At 45.0% G+C, this 23,405-nt stretch overlaps 1 protein-coding gene across 3 annotated transcripts in view; it reads left to right on the forward strand.

The window, feature by feature from the left end:
- Window positions 1-23,405, forward strand: part of RABGAP1L (RAB GTPase activating protein 1 like) — a 419,353-nt gene that overhangs the window by 121,287 nt on the left and 274,661 nt on the right. For all 3 annotated transcript variants that reach the window (XM_083157293.1, XM_083157294.1, XM_083157292.1), the window contains 6 exons: window positions 5,390-5,543; window positions 8,388-8,571; window positions 8,858-9,068; window positions 10,401-10,575; window positions 14,037-14,194; window positions 20,069-20,179. In XM_083157293.1, coding sequence (XP_083013419.1) covers window positions 5,433-5,543; window positions 8,388-8,571; window positions 8,858-9,068; window positions 10,401-10,575; window positions 14,037-14,194; window positions 20,069-20,179 — 950 coding nt within the window. In that variant the 5' untranslated portion in view covers window positions 5,390-5,432. The remainder of the gene's footprint in view (window positions 1-5,389; window positions 5,544-8,387; window positions 8,572-8,857; window positions 9,069-10,400; window positions 10,576-14,036; window positions 14,195-20,068; window positions 20,180-23,405) is intronic.

A 23,405-nucleotide genomic window follows, 5' to 3' on the forward strand; every position in this document is an offset into this window, starting at 1 on the left:
AAGTGGAACATGGCGAGCAAAGCGGTACACTAATTTGGAGGTCATGTGATTAGGGTGGCCAATCCCGGGAACGGGATTGGCGGGATCCCGGGATTTGGCCCCCAAAATGCCGGGATTTCAATCCCGGGATTGGAGATTCCAATCCCGGGATTAGACTGCGCATGCGCAGTCTAATTCCGGACAGCGTCTGAGCACTCGCTCAGACGCTGCCCATCTTCTCCCATACCCGGCGTGCGGCCTGCGCAGCGTGATGAGGTCAGCTGTCACGCTGCGCAGGCCACACAGCCGCCCACACGCCCAGCAACCCGGCTCAAAACACCTTATCAGTCCAGCACAGTGCACGCCCGCCCAGCTACCCGCCCGCCCAGCTACCCATCCAAGCTACCCGACCGCCTGCCCAGCTACCCGACCTCCGGACATACACGGCTCCCAGCAACCCGGCTAGCAGACATACCTGCAGCTCACCTGGCTCCCAGCAATATCTGCACGCTCGCCCACCCAGCACCCGCAGAACTGTGAATGTACAGGGTGGCCGGGGCGTTTTTTTCAAATTAGGGAAGCCAATCCCGGGAATCCCGGGATTGAGCATTTTTCAATCCCGGGATTGAAAAAATGCCCCGGGATTGGCTTCCCTACATGTGATGGATACCAAGAAAAAGTCAAGTTGGCCTTTTTGTTTGTGTCGTTTTATTTTGTCTATTGACCTTGTGCATGTCGACCTATTGACTATCAATCTAGAACCTGTCGACTCTTTATCCCATAACCCTATAAACAGATTAGAGCAGCTCACCATTGTAATACAGAGATGGAATATGGTACTTGTCAATTTATACTGTAAATACTTACTAGAATAACTTGTAGTACTACAAGTTAACACCATTGATAATTTATTCACTGTCTTGAGCTGGAGATTATCATATCAACCGGGCAGCTGGAGAGCTGAAATATAGTGTTTTGCTGACCATATTAGTGCTGATTCTTAGCATATAAAGCAAACAACTTGCTATGTGTCTGGGTGAGACTATGTTGCGTTTTTTGCCTACACTCCCAGAAGGTGCAGGGTTTTCAGATTTTTGTGGAGGGTATGGGACTAAATGACGCATTACACAATATTTAGCCTCACCCAATCCCTGTAGAACCTCAACTTCCCATTGTGGCAGGGCCGAATGACATGACAGCCTGGCTCTACTCCCTGAAGTGGCCCGCAGTGTCTCTTTGGACTTCTCCTGGAGAAGAGACAAAGTAGGCAAGTATATATATTGCCCTTATATTAGGGTAATTGTAATATTACACTGGCCCTTATTCAGATCTGATTGCAGTAAAAATTTGATCTCAAAATGGTCAAAACCATGTGCAATGCAGGTGAGGCAGATGTAACCTGTATAAAGAGAGTTAGATGTGTGTGAGTTATTTTGTTTCTGTGCAGGGTAAATACTGTCTGCTTTATTTTTACACTGCAATTTAGATTTTCGTTTCAACACACCCCACCCAAATTTAACTCTCTCTGCACATGTTACATCTGACCCACCTGCAGTGCACATGGTTTTGCCCATTTTGAGAACAAATTTGTACTGCGATCAGATCTGAATAAGGGCCACTGCGATTTTTAACCAATCATATGCATTATAGCAATATTGGAAATCATATTATTGTGCCTATCGTTTAGTGTGTACCCACTATATAATTAACAATGTTTACCCTTGTAGGTCATGAAGGAACCCCTCCTGTAAGTCACTGCATGTTTGGCAGGGGTCCTGCTAGATAGATAGTGTAGCGGTACTGCCGATATCATCAGTGCTGCATATCATATAGTGGGGCAGATGTATCAATCTGCCTATAACGTTTTTTAAATAACGAGTCCCGGTTCTCCTGTATAACGTGGAGAAGCGGGCACCCATTCTAGGCAGATGTATTAACACCCCCCCCCCCCAAGCCGGTAAGGAGAGCCGTTATGCCCAGCGTTAACAGCTCTCCCGGCGTCCTGCTCATGCGCACAACCCCCCCCCCCCCCCCCCCCGGCTGGCTTTTTGGGCATGTGCGAGATCTCGCCAAAACCGCGAGATCTCCAGCGCACCCCAAGCCAGAAGCAGGGCTAGTGTTGTCCCTGCAGTGGGGATAGGACAAAGCTAGCCCTGAACTAGGCGACTTGATACTTGGCCCGGCTGCCAAACACTGGGGGGATTACAGGGGACAGCCCTGCTGCCGAGCCCCCCCCCCCCCCCCTCCTGTTAACCAGCGTTACGTGCATTCCTGTACTTAACGCTGGTTCATACATCTGCCCCAGTGTGTACCCAGCTTGAGTTAGTAGGGGTGTCTCCAAGTGGACATCTAATTTGCAGTGTAATAATAAAGCTGTCTAGCATTTGTGGGCTATATAAAAAAAACAGACAATATCGAACCTGCTTCCAAAAATATAAGTGTATTTGCTCCCTTCAATTGCTTCCTGTTTTGTCCCAGGTGCAAAATAAGCCTGGAGTTGTTTCTTGAGATAAGTCATATTGGTCCAATTTTGAATGAAATATCATTCTGGTCACTCTGTGTACCAGCAACTTGTAAGTGTCTGTGATTGCTCGTAACGTCACGAGGTTTGATGTCAACCTTTTGGTGTTGACCAATTGACTGTCTACCTAGACATTGTCTGTGAGCCATCCGGATACCGTGAGTTGCAGGGCGTCCTGACACATGACATATCCATCCCAGGTGCTTTAGCTAGCATCATTTTATTACAGAAATATGTAGGAATTGTCATTAGTTAAAGAAGCCCTGCACAGTAATCCCAACAGAAAAGCCGGTCCCAGTGGCTTCCTTTCTGGCATCACCACCAAAGAGGAGAAGAGGAAGCTGCTGGAGGGACAGAGACCGATATGTCCATAAAGGGCTTTTTAAAAAGGACATTTTGTGTAAGGGCTGCTACTTCTGCTGGCATTATGTGTATAAGCCAGTGGTTTACAAACTTTGTGCCGTGGCTCCCTGGGGTGCCTCGGGACACATGCAGGGGTGCCGCGGGTTGGTGGTCCAGGACCAACTCAAATTATTAATGGTTAATTATTTTTGAACAAAACCAGTGCTGGTGGCTGCCAATTATAAAATGTGTAGAAACAGAAGCAAATCCTGCCCTTTACCACATAACTGACCCTAAGAATCGCATATAAACACCATCAAATTATTTGTGGTACTTGTTTCCTAGCACGGCGCCACCGATGTAGATTGTATGACATCGGGTGTGTAAAATCGGTTTCATCGCATGCGACCAGATTGCATGCGATGTGATGCGACCGATTTGACCCGATTTTTTTTAATTGTACAGCCAACCTGATGGCTGGTTCCTATGAGAAATGCCCCAATTTTTCATTGTATACCCACCCTGATGGGTAATTACTATGTCAAATGCCCCCCCATTGTTAACTCCACGATCAATGCAAACCCGAAGCGTAGTGAGTGTAGCGAGGCCGTGAGGGGGGCGGTACGCGTCCTCCAACTTTTTAATACCCCCACTATCCACGGCGGCGTGGAGTTGAATATATATAGTGTGGTGAGCAGACGCACATGACTTCACATGTATTCCGCGTCCCCTCGCGGGGCTCGCTGCGCTCGCCACACTATATAAAATCAACTACACGCCGACGTGGATAGTGGGGGTATGAAAAGGTCGGAGGACGCGTACCGCCGCCCCTCGCCAGCTCGCTGCGCTCGCTTTGGGTTGACGTTGATCGTGGTGTGGCGCTAACAATGGTGGTGGGGGGCATTTGACATACTATATAACCATCATGGTGGGTATACAATTAAAAATCGGGTCTGGGGGGGCATTTTACATTGTACAGCCACCCTGATGGCAGATTCCAATGTAAAATCGGGTCGGTCGCGATGTAGGGGAACGTCTTTAAACCCCGATGGTATGGCACAGATTTTGTAGTTTGCAGGGGGTGCAAAAAAAAAAACCCTGTCACTGTCCCTCTCCACTTAATGGCAGAATAAATGAGTTCCACCACTTCTGCAGGACCACATTAAGCCATGTGAAAATTCATGCACTTCCGAAGATACAAGATGCGTTTCCCTATGTATGTGTGCAAGGTTGCCAAATATACCGCATGTTCACACATAACTGTGTTTGTGGTTTTTTTTTTTCATTGTTTTTTTTTTTTTTTTAATTATTATTTTCTCTCCTCTAATGCTGAGTGTGCTGTCTATGGCAAACATTGTGCGTGGTGATAGGTTATTCGCACGAGTGCTATTTGTTTGAATAACTTTATGGCATTATCCCTATTGACCTTAAATCCCTGATTACTTTCAGAGTCAAGTAACGTGATGAAATGTGAGCAAACAGTGAGCTTAGAGGCTAAAAGGGGAAATCTCACCCCAGAGATGAATGAGAGCTTGTGATCCGATGTCATATAGACAGGAACAAGTTGTGTAAATGACAGTTGTAACATGTACACATTAGAATGCTGTTACTGTGTCTCAAAATGTAGCAACTGTCTGTGTGCCTATTAGCGTAGTGTTTACAACCTCTCAATAGCAAGGACTTATATGCTTTAAATGATCTGAATATCAAATCTAAATTGCAGGCTGCAGGCCTAATTATTCAGAATGGATTGCAATACAAGAAAAATTGGATGCGGGACCATTTGTCTACAACAAGAAGATAGACAGCCATTAGGTCGACATGCCATTAGGTCGACATGCCATTAGGTCGACACTGCCATTAGGTCGACAGTCAAAAGGTCGACATGCAGTTTTTCACAGACACAGAGGTTTGGCTAATCATTAGAGTGCATGGTATGGGCAAACAGCACTGTTGCGCTGTTTGCTCTTTTCCCGTCTAGTAAATGTCCCTCCCAAAATGGCCTCCTCCTCAGACGAGACACTTTTGAAGTTAAGTAGAGGTGGTAGTGGCCATTTTGTGTGGGAAGTTTACTAGACCGTAAAGGAGGCACTAGCAGGCGTGAACAGCACAACCATGCTGGGACTGTGCCTGGGGTGGCAACATCATGGAAGCCCTGACAAAGAGCTGGTAGGGTTGTTAGAGCCTATTTTGAGTGGTACATTTTCACAAATTAGCTGTCCATGCAGACAGCTATTGGCCACAGGCACCCTGTGCAATTGCATGGCCCTGTCACGGAATAGGAGTGAGTACTGTGGGGTCACACCTTTTGAGTGTGACACCTGGGTGCAGACTGCAGCCCCTGAGTGAGTTGCTTAAACACGTTGTGATGTTTATGTTTGGTCTCTTGCTGAGATGCTGTTTGTCCTCTATATGCTGTGTCGGGATTACTGTGGCATAGCCACACTATGGTTGAGGGCACTCAGCATGTAACATGTAGGTTGGACTTCTAATCCTTTTGATTTATTCAATAGGAATTTCAATTTTTTTGGTTTTTATCTATTTCAGATGATTACACATTGGTCCATCGTTCTCCAGCAGTGCAGCAACAATGGATGACAGGTCTTCACTGACACATTGCGCGACAAACAGTGAGGACTTTGTACTGGTGCCTCTAAAAGTTGAAGGTTCTTCAAACGTGGATGACGACCCTCAGTTAAAGGTGTGTACGGAAGAACATGTACATGTTTATGATAGAATCCGTTTGTTTGCCTATAGCAAAATCCTACCTCCAGACATTTTTTCAATCCTGGGATTCAGGATTGAAAAATGCTCAATCCCGGGTTTCCTGGGATCTCCGGGATTGAGTTTGTCAGTGTAAAGACAAACCAATCCCCTCCTAAAACCCCTGGCTAGCACTGTCACTTACATGGCAGCAGGTCCATCTTCTGTGTTCTTGTGGATGGCTGGGAGCTGCACAACGGGCAGCTGGTATCGGCACTGTAAGCCGGCTGGCGGGTGGTGGCACAGCAGGTTGGCAGGCGGCCAGTCTGGTGCTGAATAGCTTGCGAACAGGCCGCCAGGAGCAAAACAACGTTCTGGCAGACATGAGCGGCATAGCAGCGGTGGCTGGGCTTTGCATCGTGACCCCTGACCTCTCCAGGGGTTAGAAGCCGCCAGTCGGTGTATGAGCCATATACTATAGATGCTCAGAGCTGCCTGGCTTTTAAAAGTAAGTGAATTACGTATGTGCGTACTAATCCCAGGATTGAAAGCTTCAATCGTGATTCAAATCCTGCCAATTTTTGGACAAAATCCCTGGATATCGGTCCCGGGATTGTTCTCCCTATTGCCGACCTGTTGACTGTCTGCCTAGACATTGCAGATCTAATATTCCACTCCCACCCAATACACTTGCTTTCCCCTCTAACATTACTTTATGAGACTTCTGTGTCCCTTGTGCGTATTGCTGGATTCACTCTACTAACATGAACCTTGTGTACATAAGAACTGAATGTCCGAAGCATTTAACTGACACCTCCTGAAGAAACATTTACTTTCCCTCCACTTCCAGTGTAGCAATCTCTCCAGCCAGCCTTCTGTCAAATGGAGGAGACTTGCAGTGATGATCAGCAATGTTTTCGGTACTTGTGTATTTTGGCGGCGCCCATCGCATCGCATACCATAATGCATGCGATGGTATGCGATGCGACGCAATTTCGTTGGTTAGTGTACGATGGCATACAATTTTCAAATTGTATGCCATTGTACATGGCATACAATGCCATACGATGCGATGCGATTAAACATTGTATGAGCACCCTAATGGGTGCTTATACAATGTTAAGCACCCTAATGGGTGTTTACAATGTTAAATGCACCCCCACGCCACCCCCCCCACTATAAACGTGAACCCGAAGCGTGGCAAGCGGCGGCGGTACGTGTCCTACGACCTTTTCATACCCCCACTATCCACGTCGGCGTGGAGTTGAGAATAGATTAGTGTGGCGAGCGCAGCGAGCCACCGAGCCCGAAGCATGGCGAGCGCACGCGGATACCTGTGAAGCCCACGAAGGGACGCGTTTACCTGTGAAGTTAGCCGCGTGCGCTCGCCACACTAATCTATTCTCAACTCCACGCCGACGTGGATAGTGGGGGTATGAAAAGGTCGTAGGACGCGTACCGCCGCCCCTCGCGGGCTCGCTGCGCTCGCCACGCTTCGGGTTCACGTTTATAGTGGGGGGTGGCGTGGGGGTGCATTTAACATTGTAAGCACCCATTAGGGTGCTCAAAAGCACCCTTTAGGGTGCTTATACGATTTTTCATCGTATAGGGGGTCAAAATCGCATCGCATGCCATCGGGTACATGGCATGTGATGCGATGTGATACGTTCATCGTACGATGCTGAAATCGGGCGCCGCAAAAATACACAAGTACCATGTTTTCAACTAAATTGTTATAATGGGGGAGTATTGTCAAGAGACCTTATTCTGGTCCACACGCAATTCTGCAAAATTTGCAGCTTTGCGTGTGTATGAAATGCGGCCTGCTGCTCACACGGCTGTCAGCCCCACTCACTCCAGTGAGTTTCACCGCACAGCTGCAAATTTATGTTTATGCTATGTTTGGTTGCGGGGGCCAAATCATTCGATGGTCGGGGACCATCAAATGATTTGGAAGGAAGGTGCACACAATTCTAAGACACTCTCTTTGGTGTCTAAAATATGCTGCCTGTGCAGGAAGAGGGCGAGCAGCTGCCGGCCCCCACGTCATGCGCACATCATCATGGGAACAGCCGCGGCCCCCCGCCCGCACTGCTAGGTGTGAACCTGACAGCAAACAAGCAGTTCACCGTGCCCGCTCGCACAGACGCTAAACACGTGAGGGGGAGCGATCGAATCAGAGTAAAGGTTCATTGTCCTGAAGTATGTTTCATTTTAGTGGTGGTAGAAAATATTTCTGATTGTACAGTGGGCTTTATCCAAAAAGCTCAGAATAGTTTCTCGCTGCACACTGCCATATTTCTGTTCTAGAATTTATTATATTAAAAAGAGATCTGTTCTATTATATCACACATGAAGAAAATGCCAAAATGATATAAAGACGGTACACGCTATATTATCAAACAACCAACTTATTCTAAGAACAGTATAAATAGAACCTCAAGATGTATGAGTATATGTGTACCCAGGGGGATCCCACATTAGGGGGTCGATCCTACAGTATTAACCCTGATGTGTGAGGATGATTTGCCGAGTGCGAATCATCACGACATCAGGCGCACTTTATGGCGGGCCCAATTTGCTGAAAAGTGCTTGCACCTCCATAGGGGGTGTGAGCAATTTTCAGACAATTTGGCCCTGCAAAGGGTGCGAGTTAGGGTTAATTTGGGTGCCGCTTTCAGCGTGAAAATGCCACCCAAATGGCAACACGCACCCTTCGGGGTTAATAGGATTGACCCCTAGGAGTGGTAGGAGAAGAACACCAATAGGCATGAGTGGTAATTCACTGAGGGAAATTGGACGATTGTTAATGTAGTCTTCTTCGTGGTTTGCTCCTTTACAGATCATGTCAAATGGAGATGAACAACTGGAAAAGGCGATGGAGGAGATACTTGAAGACTCCGAGAAAAAGCAGAACCGCAACCAACAGGAGGAGGATGGTGGTGCAGAGTTGTGCGCTTCTAACTCGCAGTTCAGCAGTGCCAGAAACCCCCCACTGACATTGATTCTGGACCCAGACAGTACAGGTAGTCACAATGAATATTTTGTATTACGTCTTGTTCTCCCATAGGGATTGAATTGTCCCATCATGAATTTTAGATACATTTTTTTTCTCATCCATTCTTCTTTACGTTTCTGCAGGAGAACATGGTTAGAAAGTATTTATAATACCCTGATGGCTTATGGTGGAATAGTTCCAGTCTACATTTCTCAGCTTGTTCCACCACCTGCCATATCAGAGATGACTTTACAATATACACTGTGTAATAAGACAACTTTTGTCGTCTTCTCCCTTTTATTGTGTTATTTCAGAGGTGTTGGCCCAGAACGCCAGCCTTCCAGCGAATCCGCCAGAAGAGGAAAGCGTTTCATTTCACAAACTATCATATTTAGGCTGCATGAAGGTTTCGGCTCCACGAAGTGAGACTGAAGCTTTCCGGGCTATGTCCACAATGAGAGCACATTGTTCAGCTCCAATCACTGTCACACTCTACGTACCCAATGTTCCCGAGGGCTCCGTCAGGTGAGCGCAGTGCATCAGCTTTAATGATTCTTTACTTTGGTAACGGAAAATCGTTATTTTGTCTTAACGTTTTACTACTTCATCGTTTCTGTGGCTAAAGGCCCATACACACTGGGCGGCTTTGAGCTGAAAGCTGCTCCGTTTACTTGTTTGAGATGGTTTCCTCTTGAAAGCTGCCCGTTGTGTGGGCGGCAGCGGTGAGCAGTGATGAGATGAGTATTACCAGCAGATGAGTGACTGGGTGGAGAGCACTCCATAGCGTCCTACTATGGAAAGTTTCCACCCCTGGGAAAATCAGGTGAAAATCGCCCAGTGTGTATGACCCTTTACAGCTGGCTTAGTCTTTCAGGAATTCGCTTTTTTACTTTAATATTCCTGCTTATTTTAACCTTGAATCAATAGGACCAACGGATCCTTGCTGTTCCTAAAGGCCCATACATACTAGTATTTATTTGGCTGGTTGGAATGAAAATCTGGAAATTTCTGGGAATATATTACAATCAACTGTTTGCTCCCAAATGCCGGAAAATGGACAAAAGCAGTCATCTGTTTAACTTTATTTAACCAATTTGTCTGTAGAACCCATTTTTGTCTGTTTTCCATGTTTAGGAGCAAATGGTCAATTGTTATTTGCTCCCAAAAATTTCCCCGATTTTGATTCCAACCAGCCAGATTGGAAAGATAATCTTCTAGTGTGTATGGGCCTTAAGCCAGTGGACTTGTGTGGTGCGTTAGAATATCCAGTGTAGCAAGGTGACAACACAATTGTGTTATATATGTGCCTAATAGAGACTGAATACATATGGATGAATGGCAGATGGGATACTGGCAGTCAGAATACAGACACCGACATCCTGGTGGAGGGAAACCATGCAGGGGTTATATACTTACCTCCTCCCTTCCTCGCAGCCTTACACAAACCCTCCCTGTTAGTGCCTAACCCTACCCTGCCCTTTAACTCTCCCTCCCTACCGCAGCCTAACCCCAAGTTCCCTTTAGTACCTAACCCCAAACCCCCCGGCCCCTGGCCTAACGCTAACATGCCCCGCATACTTATGATCTGGATGCAGGCAGATTGGATTCTAATGTTGGCATTTCCATCGATGATAGGATTCTGACGGTTGATTTTTTCTCATATAAAAGGGCAGAGGGATAATTCCAGGCATTGTAACCTTAACTTCTGAGGGAACATTAACCTAAAGGGGTGTAGTAATGACGAGGTACTGAAAGGTGTATAACAAGACAACAAACCACTTCTTACAGCTGCTTCACTAATATGAACACACATGGAACAATATTTTGAATGACGTCTCTATATACTTCTTCTTTTAGAATAATGGACCAATCTACCAATGTAGAAATAGCCTCTTTCCCAATCTATAAAGTGTTGTTCTGCGTGAGAGGACGAGACGGGACACCTGACTGTGACAGTTTTGCCTTCACCTCCAGGGATCTTGATTCGGATGAGTTTCAAATCCACGTATTCAGTTGTGAGATCAAAGAGGCGGTGAGTGCTTTGGTAATGATTTAGGGCTGGGAACACGTTGCAGTCGCTAGTAGATTAGATACTGGGGCGCCTACTGTATAGCCTTGTTGTGCTAGGTACACACCAGACAGATTAGGGGAACGATACACAATTTTTTCTCACAGATGAAACGATCATGGAAGTGCAATTTTTTTCTATAAACATTGCACAATTATCACTCCCCTGTGGATGGTACACCATGTTTTTGTGATATTGGCCAATCGGTGCCAATGAATGTTGTGCAGCAGTCCTGTAACAGATTGGCTCGGTTTTGTCAATAGCCTTTGGGGGCGATTTAAATAGTTTATTTCCATGGACGACACTAGATGGCGTGATGAGGTGCAGGCAGACCCATTTCAGCAGGCAGTCACTTAAAGTGGCGAGCTCAAATGCACCTAAAAGGCACGTTTTAGGTCACGGTGTGGACTTTGGATTTAGCTGTGAAAAATGGTTACATCTGATCACATGGCACAGTAGATAGGATTGCTGCCGCATAGTGCTGAGGTCTTGTGCTTATTTGTAGACAAGTCCTTCTCTGTCTGTTTTGCCAATGTTTTATGTTTTTTTTTCCCCCCAAAAAAACAAAAACCTGCTGGTAGGTTACTTGGCTGGAGACAAACATTGACCCTAATATATGTGGTACTGTAGGTGATTTTGCAGTGTAATCTTTTGTGGGGCAGGGGCAGATGTGAATGATTCCAATTTCTCTGAAAAAGGGGAAACCATATGCTGGAAATACACCAATAATACCCCTTTCACACAGAAAATGAAATACCCGAGTGAAGCACTTCCACCCAGGAATTTCATTAAATACACTGGTCCTTTTTCTGTGTGAAAGGGCACACCCGTGTCGTAAATCCCGTGTCTCCGACCCTGGAATTGACCAGAAGAAATACCCGTGTTATTCAGCAAATTACCAGGTAGAAATTTTCAACCCGGTAATTTGTTCTGTGTGAAGGGGGATCAGGCTGCACCCAACAAATTGACACTGCATTGGAAATGCCGTGTATTTGCCGAGATTTTCAGACTTTTCTGTCTGAAAGGGGTATAAGTATATTCCATGTGTGCAGGGATTAGTGTTGTACTTATCCGCTCTTTGTATAGAGTAGAAAACCAATAATGAATTACTTCTGCATTTTCCTTTATAACTTCCTTGAAAACTAATTGGCTACATATAGGGGGTTATTCTGGTTCACTCGCAAAGGCAAATTCACTCTCAGGTGGAGAAAACCATGTGCACTGCAGGTGGGGCAGATGTAACAGGTGCAGAGACAGTTAGATTTGGGTGGGGTGTGTACTTCAAACTGATATCTATATTGCAGTGTAAATATAAAGCAGCCAGTATTTATCCTGCACAGAAACAAAATAACTCCCCCAAATGTAACTCCCTTTGCACATTAAATTAGCCCCACCTGCAGTGTATAGTATATGGTATTGTCCATCTGAGAGTGAATTTGCCTTTGCGAGTGAACCAGAATAATCCCCATACTGTACAAGCAGAGGATGAGTTAACACCGCAGTCCCGAGTCTGTCACACATTTGCATGGTTGACATTTATTGTCTCCACTCTCCAGACAAAAGGTTACTAGTTCCGAGCTGCACAAGTGACACTCCCAGTAATCCGTTCTGTAATACAGACCTGTCACTGGCTGCTTTCAGGAACTTGGGGTAATGTACCTGTGGTAATATGGGATGTGAAACAAAAGCTCTGCACCGCTAATGTGTTGTCATAAAACCAGCCAGAAGTTCAGAGTCCACATGTATTAGAATAGAATTAAAGCTTTATTCCTTATTTGTTTCAGCCAAACTTCCTTCTAGCTAGTCCACCAGCGTTTCCAAGGCACAGGAACAGTCCATGTTTTAAGGATATTAGAGCACGTTTAACTTTTACTAGGTTCAGAATGATTGTCTGAAAAATCTGTCTTTTATCCGACATTTGAATGCTGGGTCATTTTGCCGAGTGCAGTGTAAACACCCCCCCACCCCCAACCTGGATTGGCCCGGTAATAAAGCAAGGTTAAAGAGCCGTGAATGTTGACCCATTCACACTAGAAAAGGACCCGTGCTGAAAGGCAAATTCCTGGGAAGAAATGCTTGACCCGATAATTTGCTTTGCAGAATGAACAGGTTATTAATTAGTGTCTTGGTTATTGTAAATTAACCATCTGTGCTCTGGCATGGATAACCTTAAAATATGTACTGTTACTGGTACATTTAAAAAGGGATTTTAGAAGAGTAAGATGTTGCCTCTAGCAACCAAACAGATTCTGCTTATTTATAAGCATGGCGGTCTCCTGCATGCAGTTAAGATGGCTGCGTGATCTGTCTTGGTAATGAACCGCCCGGGTCGATATTGGCGTGACATTGGCGATTTAAAAAAAAAAAAGTTCTATATTGTTTTTTTTTTTTAAATCCCTAAATTGGACTTTGAGAGAGGATGGCAGATGTATTTCTGTTCTATATCTACCAGTCGTTGCTTTGCAGCTGCTTGCCTCACACTTTAGAACTAGCACCATTTCTCCAGCAACACAATAACTCCACTTAGGACAGGTCCAGCTTTATTCACAGGGAAGAATGGTTTATTGTACTTCAAATTCTCTGCACTAAATCTGAGAGAGACGTTCTGTTTCTGCCACCGAAAAATCCCCAGCTCCAAACAATGGCTTCTCTTTTACAGTATCAATAACTTGTTCTTATTTAAATTTTTTTCTAAATCGCTAAATATATCCTATATATTAATAGTATGTCCTACTGCAATCTGTAACATGTTGGGTTTACCTAGTGGTATAAATACATAAAAAATACAAAAAAAAAAATTGCTCAGCTGGAGCATGTAGAATCCCCTGGGTCTAGATGACCAGAGGTGCTGCGATGTGTAGTTCCACAGCAGCTGGAGGGTTGCATGTTGAATATCCCTGGTCTAAATGACATGAGGTGCTAGGATGTGGAGACTGCAGGAGAACAAGTGCATGTGAAGCAGGTTATAGAGGTTGCATCTAATATTTATCCAGTGGCGGTTTTTACATATGGGCTGCAGCCCCCCCCAGGTAAAATCCGCCACTGTTCTCCGCCTATGAAGCCAGATGCAGTCAGTCTGTGAGACTGCTCTGGCTTCTGTGTGACTGGCGGTGACTTCCTATTGGAAGTCCGTCTTGCCAGTCACTCAAGGCAGTCCCATTTGGGAGGCATTCCCTCCCTCCGGGATGCCTCTCTGTATGTATGAAGTTACTGTGCATGCGCTGGGCCCCGTGCAGGGTACCAGCGGCTGGTACCGGCAGCAGTTGGGAGCCTAGTGGCGGTGGCAGCAGTGGAGGGGGGGGGGGGCTGGCACTTTATTTATCTATGCCAATGTAGTAGTGTTGGCCATTTCTGACATAACAAACTGATGCTGCTTGGTTCAACATTTATGTTATAATGTACATTTCATTCTGGTTTCTTCTTAGGTAAGTCGGATACTGTACAGCTTCTTCACTGCATTCAAACGCTCATCTAAGCAACCTACAGATGTAAAGGAGTATACCCTTCCCACACCAGATAGTGACGTCTTCACCTTCACAGTGTCCCTGGAGATTAAAGAAGATGATGGCAAAGGGAGTTTCAGGTACTTCTCTACAGTCCTATTTAAAGTTAACTGGATGTCATGACAACTACAAATTGGACTGTAAATAAATCTATATAGTGACAAAACGGTGCATTAACAGTTTGACACTTTGAATATACAACAGACATTTTTCTGGAGTCTTGTGTTGGAGTTATCCGTTGTTCATGAATGATGAAATTACGGAAGAGCGCTTTCCTTACCGGTTCTGATATAGTAACAAATACTATGTTCTGTCTTGGGAAACATTACTACATATATACTGTATACATATGTAATTGTGATTACCCTGTCCTGCCCACTTACTTACTTCCAGGAGCGTGCATGGCTCTCCCAAGAGGCTGTAATACTTAACAAAATTCCAGAGTCTTCCGGACATTCTGGCCTGGTTAGCAGGAAAGGGTTATATGGATAGAAAGGAATTCTCGAAATGAAGTGAGAATAAAATAATAGAACTAGTGCAAAGTTGTAATAAAATGTGCAACATATGCAGTGTTGCTAATCCCGCTGTGTGAATGGTACAAAAATGGGGATACGAAGTAATCCTTTTTACAAATAAAGAAATATAAGCATGAAAACAAATAAATGGTTGAATATATCTCAGAGGATACACACGGGGAGAGGGGCACTATTTTTCTAGAAGCAAAATCGAATCGAATGGTTTTTCTTCATTCGATGCAGAGTGGCATTCCTGTGTAGTATACAGTCAAGACCAGTACAGATCTGTACTACATAGTCAAAATCGAATGTGAACACTAACCAACCCAGACCCAGATCGAAAGGGGTCTCTATCTATCATACATACATACATACATACATACATACATACATACATACATACATACATACATACATAGGCAGGGTCCAGAATTATTTATAAATAAGAAAAAAAAATTCATCCGAGAAAAAGGAGCAACACTTAAATCTCAGTAGAGGCAATTTTACTTTAAAAAACGAAGGGGTCATTCAATCGGGATTCCTAATGTTGGAACGTCCAATCAGTCGGAATACTGTCAGTTTTCGCATGCTTCCAACACCTAACTCGAAAGTCTGAATTCAATTTTCCGACTTTCGAGAGCCGTGAATCCGCGAACACAGCAGCAGATTGATGGAAAATGGCCACGGATTCGACAATCTACACCCGTTTCCGACAAAACAGATTCACCTTTTAAAAATACTTTAACAATAATTCTGGTGATCATTATAGTGCTATATACAGAAAGCTGAATGCACATTACATTTCATTAATTTTATGCTCAATGCAGAGGTGATGGGGGCAGAAAGGTGCAGGTGTGACAAGTATAGATAGGTGCAGTGGAGACAGAGGTGCTGGGTTGATGAGAACAGAGAAGTGTAGCTGTGACTGGAGGACGGAGAGGTGCAGGGGTGACTGGGATGGAGGGGTGCAGGGGTGACTGGGTTGGAGAGGTGACAGGAGGGTGTAGAGGTGACAGGGATGGAGAGTTGTAGTGTAAACAGGGGGATGGAGAGGTAAAGGGGGAAGAAAATGTGCAGGGGTGATGTGAAAAGGAGGGACAGAGGTGTGGGGTTGATGGGAACTGAGAAGTGCAACAATGACAGGAGGATGGAGACAGAGAGGTCCTGGGGTGGATCCAGAGGTGCAGCGTTGACAGGAGGACCAAGAGGTGCAGGGGTGACGTGGACGGAAATGTGCAAGAGTTTGTGTATAATACTGTATATAGTTGTATTATGGAGACGGAGAGGTCCTGGGGTGGATCCAGAGGTGCAGTGTTGACAGGAGGAACAAGAAGTGCAGGGGTGACATGGATGGAAAGGTGCACCCCACGCTGGCACCCCGCTCTGTGGAATCCTCCGACACTACAATAGGGAAAGGGTGGCCCTTCCTATATTGTCAGTCCTGGGCCCCACAATTTCTGATGTCAGCCCTGGTTTCAGGGCATAACAGGCTAATTTACATGGGAATGCCCAGCGTTTCCCTGATGCCCCCTGACTAGGTGGAAGCGGGACGACGAACAAGATGTTTCGCTGCGCTGCCTCGCAGCTTGCGGCTGCACATGCACATAAGTTTATGCGCAGTTGCTCAACATTGCTCCACTGTGTGAACACGCAGGGGAGTGTGTCAACTAAAATAACAAACTCCCCCCCCCCCCCCAAGTCTCTCAGTTCCGCTGTTTGTTTCATATTGGGACCTGGGGGTCCTGATGAAGCTCTGTTTGCGAAGTGTACACTGACCGAATGTCAATGATTATTGTAATTTGATTATGTACTAGCGCTAAAGTCGAACTGAGCGAACGCCAGTTTCCACTGGGCTCACTCTCACGCTCCAAAGCCGCACGGTGTGTGACGTCTACACTTTAGCGGATAACACTCCTAAGCAGACGGGGGATGGACGGCGTTGTATCAGACATGCCGCCGCCCGCCTAACTCTGCCCGGCTTGGCTGTCACTGACAGCGTGTGCAATTTCAGATAAGACGATAAGACGGACGGCATTGTATAAGACTCGCCGCCGCCCGACTGACTCTTTACAGCCTAACCGCCAGTCTCAATAGCGTGTAATACTCCAAGGCAGATGGGGGGATAGACGGCACTGAATTATACATGCCACAGCCCGCCTAGCCCTACACTACTAAGCCGCTACCTATTATTTCTGCCTCCTAACAGCAGTGTGGCACTAGAGGAGAAGTGGCAGTTCTCACTAGCTGCCACCTGCTGTACAGGCATCAAGCCCTCAGTGAAATTTGACTGTGGATGCGCTGGCAAATATATATTTTGCTATACAAACAGGTTTATTTAACCCTTGATTAACAACTCAGTTGTCAGCCACGCTATTCCAGCCATCCCTTCCCCAGGCAGAGTCAGCGATGCAGATAGTGGCAGATCTGCATAGCCGCTCACCCTGTGGGGAACTCACTATATTGTATTAAGGGCACCATACAGCTATTTAGCTCAATTTAGAGCCTCAGGCAGCAGGCTATACTAGCCAAATGTACATATATCAACTTTCTAACAGGCATTAAAGTGAAGCATTAGCATTATACACGCCGCATTGTCGACTGCCTGTCAACACTACCTTTTCAAGGAATCTCACAAAACCGTTATAGGGGATCCCAAGGGAATTGGGCCACACTGAATGAGGATAAATTCCTTATCCTCTTTTAATACACTGTCTGTGTTATATGTTTCACTGTTTGTCAATATTTCGCCTCTTTGTCTTTTAATAAAATCCAATAAAGGTTACATTTTATGCTTATAGTTCTACTTTTGAGGTGCACCACATAGAAGACATTCTTCTCTGTTTCTTCTCCGCCGTGTCCAGTGGTAGCACACCCTCTTGAAATTATTATTGAAATATATCTACCTTACTATATTGAGGGTCCTATTAACATTATTATTATTACATCAATCCTGTGCGACTGACCCCTTCCTGTCCCCTTCCCTGGTCTGTATATAGTTGTATTATGGAGACTGAGAGGTCCTGGGGTGGATCCAGAGGTGCAGTGTTGACAGGAGGATCAAGAGGTGCATGGGTGACATGGATGGAAAGGTGCACCCCACGCTGGCACCCCGCTCTGTGGAACCCTCCGACACTACAATAGGGAAAGGGTGGCCTTTTCTATTTTGTCAGTCCTGGGCCCCACAATTTCTGATGTCAGCCCTGGTTTTAAGGGCATAACAGGCTAATTTACATTGGAATGCCCAGCATTTCCCTGACTCCCCCTGACTAGGTGGAAGCGGGATGACGAACAAGATGTTTCGCTGCGCCGCCTCGCAGCTTGCAGCTGCACATAAGTTTATGCGCAGTTGCTCAACATTGCTCCACTGTGTGAACACGCAGGGGAGCGTGTCAACTAAAATAACAACCCCCCCCCCAAGTCTCTCAGTTCCGCTGTTTGTTTCATATTGGGAAATATATATAAAATATATTTACTTTCAATCCAATACCTATGGAGTAAGTTTTCTGTTTTTGGAGTGCACATATGCCCCTTTGTACGTATTACGATAATCACTTTAGTTGTTAGGTGAAATAATTGCTCGGTCTGTGCGGTTAGATGCCAGATGTACTATTTATATTTACTGGGGGCACTTTTATTATATTAAAATATATATATTTATAATAAAATAAACTTTCCTTTTTATTTGAAGATAAAATGAGCAAATACAAGTTGTGGTGATGCCGAGGAGAGTAAATATCTGGCTTTTATCTCCTTTCCTACATTTGTCATTACTATTTAATATTCCCTTATTAGAATGGAGCTGGAAACACTGTCCTAAAAGAAAATAACTTATCTTTTCCTATCTGTTGCTTCCCAGAGCCACGCGTGACACGCTAATGTCACAATTACAGATTACAATGGCTGTCATCTCCCTGTTCACATCAGGGAAGGAAATTTGTCCGTTCAACATTCAAATAACGAAAAAATGCCTTGAATGGCTTCAACAACCGATTATTCAGAGAGATTATTTGAGATCTTTTCTTTCCTTGCTATTTTGAGTATAAGCAGATGTGGCCTCGCGGCAACATGTTTTCCTGTTTCCATAATTCGCTGTCCAATAGCTCTTCAGTACAGGAATCGCAGAGTGATCGCTGAACACAGCGCTTTAGAGGAACACATCGTGCTATAATTAGAAGTTAATAGACAGCAGCATACCAGCTTGCTCCTGCCCTTTTGTACTTCTTGCAAGCCACTAGGCATTTACCCCGCTTCTTAACCCTTTGAGCGCCAACGTTGCTGTCAGAGATCTTCAAAATTGCCGCTAACAACGCCAGCGCCGCACTTAGTGACTGTTCTTTTAGTATAAATAAATACAAACAAACACAGCCAAGTCAGTGAATGAAAGTTTAGTTAAATGTTGCACCCAAAAAAAGAGAAGTCGCTGGGAGCGGCGCTGGCATTTTTAGTGGATATTTTGAGGATCTCACAGCAACGTTAACACTCAAAGGGTTAAAAAACCACAAAGTCTAAAACATGTTGCGTTTAAATGCAGAATCTACTAATGGCATTCAGTTAGATAAATTCCCAAACCTTGCTAGAAATTGAGATACTTCTGTTGCATTTACTTAGGCCAAGTGGCTTAGTGCAAGCTACTGCCGTCTGTTATCATCCATCTCCAGCTGCAGAAGAGCTGAATGTACTTTAGTAAGACTACTGGAAGAAATCTGGGGGGTTATTCTAATTCAATCGGGGGCCCCCCCCCCACGATCGCACGGGGGGATCGTTTTTTTTTTTTGTGTGTTTGTGCCTACGCAGGTGCATTTCTGTGCATGTGCAGACGCTGGGTGTTTGCAGCCACGGCAAACTACATGTTAGCCGTCCCGCTCGCAACTTGCAGTGCAGGCGGTGGGTGTGTGGCGGCAGCGGTGGGAACGCTCAGCATTTCATGGGCGTTCCCATTTAAATGAGCTGGTGACGCGGGTGTAGGGTGCGGGCACCTGACATCAGCGGATGTCAGCTGCCCAACCGCTTCCCGCACAGGGCGCTCGGAGATCTGAGACACCACAGTGGTGTCTCACATCTGTGAGCGCTGTAGAAATCTTTTGATGGTAACCAACCATCAAATGATTTCTCACCCGCACCCAAGGCTGCGAGTGGGTGATTATGGAAATCGTCCATTTGCAGCAGCGTGGGGAATCGTGGGGTGCGAGGAGGGGGGTGGCCGCCATCCTTGCGGGCGGCAGGTGGCGTTTAGTCCACACACAACACTGCAGAATTTGCAGCGTTGCGTGTGGACGAGAATAAGGTCCTTGATGTGTGCCCACCATTTCCAGTAATGTTAAAGCTAAATAATTATTATTTGTCAATAAAAAAAATACAGTGGGACAATAAATAGTTGGTTTTATATCACCATGCTACAATCTGAATATTATATTATTGTTTTTGTTTTGTTTTTAACAGCCCAGTACCCAAGGATCGGGACAAACTGTTCTTCAAGCTGAAGCAAGGACTGGAGAAGAAAGTGGTGATCACTATCCAGCAGGTGTCAAACAAGGAGCTAGTGGTGGAGAGGTGAGGACCGATGTCTGCCGTAACCTGCACATTCATACGGATAGTGGTAGATGCTCAATTAGTTCAGTAACATTACCCAGGTGCATGAGGGAGGGGATAAATACTGAGTAAGTAAACAAGACATTTTTTCCCTCAGCACACTGGGTAATATTAGTAACCAATCTTGAACACTACATGATAATAGAATTCAGAGATATTGGTTACATATACCTGCGCAGGTGTATGCTATGCCCCCAAGCCGCGTCATGGCTTCTCTGTATATTGGGGGTCCCTAGCGCTATATCTAGGTGCAGGGTGCAGAACCCCAAAAAACTATCTTAAGCTAGGAGGCCCAGTGCGGCATGCCAGTGATATACTAAGTGTTAATAATTAGTTATAAGAAGCCGAAGCTATATATAAAGAGAGAGATAAATGAAATGTAATTAAAATAAGAGAGAGATAGTGTTAGTTTGGGAAAAGTGTTAATAGAATGTAAGGGCATGCCGCACTAACCTGCACATTGTTGGGATGATGAGTAGGGAGCAAAAGAAGGAACTTTGTATGTGGAACAAACCATGGTGCGCGGCAATGGGTTTTATGGGTATTTGCTGCTTTTACTTACAACCCACAAATATCAAACCGCTTTACTTTTACACTGCAATGTATATTTTAGTGTAACACTTGCAGGGCAACATGGTTTTACCCCTTTTACACCAAATTTATAATCTGTTATAGCCTGTTTAGCCTGTGTACATGTTTGGTGTGAAAGGGTCTACCCGGGGTGGGTTACCTTGCAATTCAAATCTGCTAGCTACCAGAGTCAAACCTGGGTAACCTGAGATGTCTCCCTAAAAGTATACAGAGAGCCGGATCACTGGCGCATGCAGATGATGTCATCACCAAGCACCAAGTTGAATACATGATTGTCAACATCACCGCACCTCAGCCAGCTCTGGAGACAGCAATGCCCCATGCCGCTCCTTTGCCTGCGTTAATACAGCAGTGCATCATTACTGACAATCAGGGTCTTAATTAGTCCTTTGTGGGCTATATGGCAACATTTAAAAAAACTTGTCCCCCATTGCTCTGACTGTTTTGGTTCATCGTAAGACCCCCTTTCCTTCAGCAAACCTAGCCTCTTTACCTGTAACTCCGCCCCCACTGCTCATACTGGGTGTGTTTGCTCTCAGGGCCATTTGTATCAAGCTTCAAAAAGTGATCAATTGGCTGTTTTTTATAACTCCAATCAGTCATTTTTCAAACCCATCTTGTAACATGGCAGTTAGGAGCAGATTGTCTGGCTGTTTAAGGCCAGGTACACACCAGAACGATCCTGATTGTTAGTAGATTGTTAGCAGATTGTGTGATTTTCGCACGATCTGTTGGAGCACACAATCTGCTAACAATCTGCTAACGATCTGCATCCAATTTGATCCCAATCCGATCTGAGTCTGTATCCAGTTGAATGGATCTTTTACAGATCCTCACTGCAGCAGGTAGGATCTGTAAAACGACCAAACGACAGCGGGGACGCGCATCGGATTGGAATCGGATCGGAATTGGACTTAAACATGCCCAATCTACATACAATCTGCATCCAATCGGTCGGAATTGGATCCAGATTGATGGAATTGAGCCCTAATCGTTCTGGTGTGTACCCCCCCTAACTCTCAATTGTATCACTTTTTGAAGCTTGATACATCTGGTCCTTAAGCTGGGTACACACTAGTAGTTATATCTACAGAAGGATCGGGCAACGTGTTCTCCACACACTTCCCGACCCGTCGGGACTGACTTCACAAATGGGCCCACTGAGCGGTCACTCAACGGTGGCTTCCGATGCGGCTGTACTGGTGGTCTGCAGATTGCCCATAGATACAGCACATGTGTATACAACACGAGACCTCTATGAACAACGCCATTTGCAGATATGTTAATGGTACACACTGGTTGATGGTGCACCAACATATCAGCCGTTATATCGGCCAGTGTGTACGCACCTTTAGTCTGTACCAACAACCTGTTATTATAAAACCTCAGTTCATATAGCTTGCCCCCATTCCCCATTTATCTAGCCCACCCTCTTTTGTCCAACTCACCCACTTTTGGTCTTTTTGTACCCCTCTCATCTGGCCCTCTCCCTTTTAAAATCCTTCAGTCATCCTTCGGGTTTAGTCCCCACAAATAATTACAGGTAGACTGTCATTGTCACTTTATTTTCTGTGAAAGTAGGTATCTAGTTGGTGTTCACAAAAGATAGACAGTCAGAGTGTAATCTAAAAACAGTTATGCTGCTGGAAACATACAACAGAATGCAGGATCATTTAGTATTCCGTCCAGAAGAGGTTTCAAACAACAGACTTGAATGTAGCTTGTTTGGCAGGAAATGGGTTGTATTGGGGTGGAAATGCCATAAGGAATGATTTCCAAGGTTATGATTTCATCCTTTTTTATTGTGTTGGTTTTATGTGTAAAATGTACTTTTAATACAGCCTCACCCTTCCATACAGTTCACATAGGGGGTTATTCTAGTTCATTCTTTCTGACAAAATCCTTCTTAGATGGACAAAACCATGTGCACTGCAGGTGGGGCAGATGTAACTTGTGCAGAGAGAATTAGATTTGGGTGGGGTTTTTCTTCAAAGTGAGATTTATATTGCAGTGTAAAATCATGCAGTCAGTATTTTCCCTGCACAGAAACAAAAAAACTCACCCAAATCTAATTCTCTCTGCACATGTTACATCTGCCACCCTGCAGTGCACATGGTTTTGTCCATCTAAGAAGGATTTTGTCAGAAAAAATGAACTAGAATAAACCCCATAGTTAGGAACTTATGGAATTCTCTTTACACACTCGGCATCTGAGCTTTTCCTGGACTTTTCTTTTTAATAGTTTTGGTAAGTCTTAAATCTGTGTTTTTGACCCATTCAGTCATAATAAAACCTAAGTGGTTAAAAATATTTGTCAGTAAAGAGTCTACGGGCCACTAGAATTAAACTCAAGTTGATTCTGCAATCTTAAAATATTTATGAGTGGATCTGTGGCATTTCCGCTACCATGACCGCAGTGTTACCTTTCACTGCTAAAATACTGGAGTTATTCTAGACCATGGGTCCTCAAACTGCGGCCCTCCAGATGTTGTGAAACTACAAATCCCAGCATGCCTTGCCACTCCCTTATAGCAAAACTGTGGCAAGGCATGCTGGGATTTGTAGTTTCACAACATCTGGAGGGCCGCAGTTTGAG

Source organism: Crinia signifera, chromosome 8 (genome assembly GCF_055691185.1).
Source record: "Crinia signifera chromosome 8, ASM5569118v1, whole genome shotgun sequence".
Classification (NCBI taxonomy): Eukaryota; Metazoa; Chordata; class Amphibia; order Anura; family Myobatrachidae; genus Crinia; species Crinia signifera.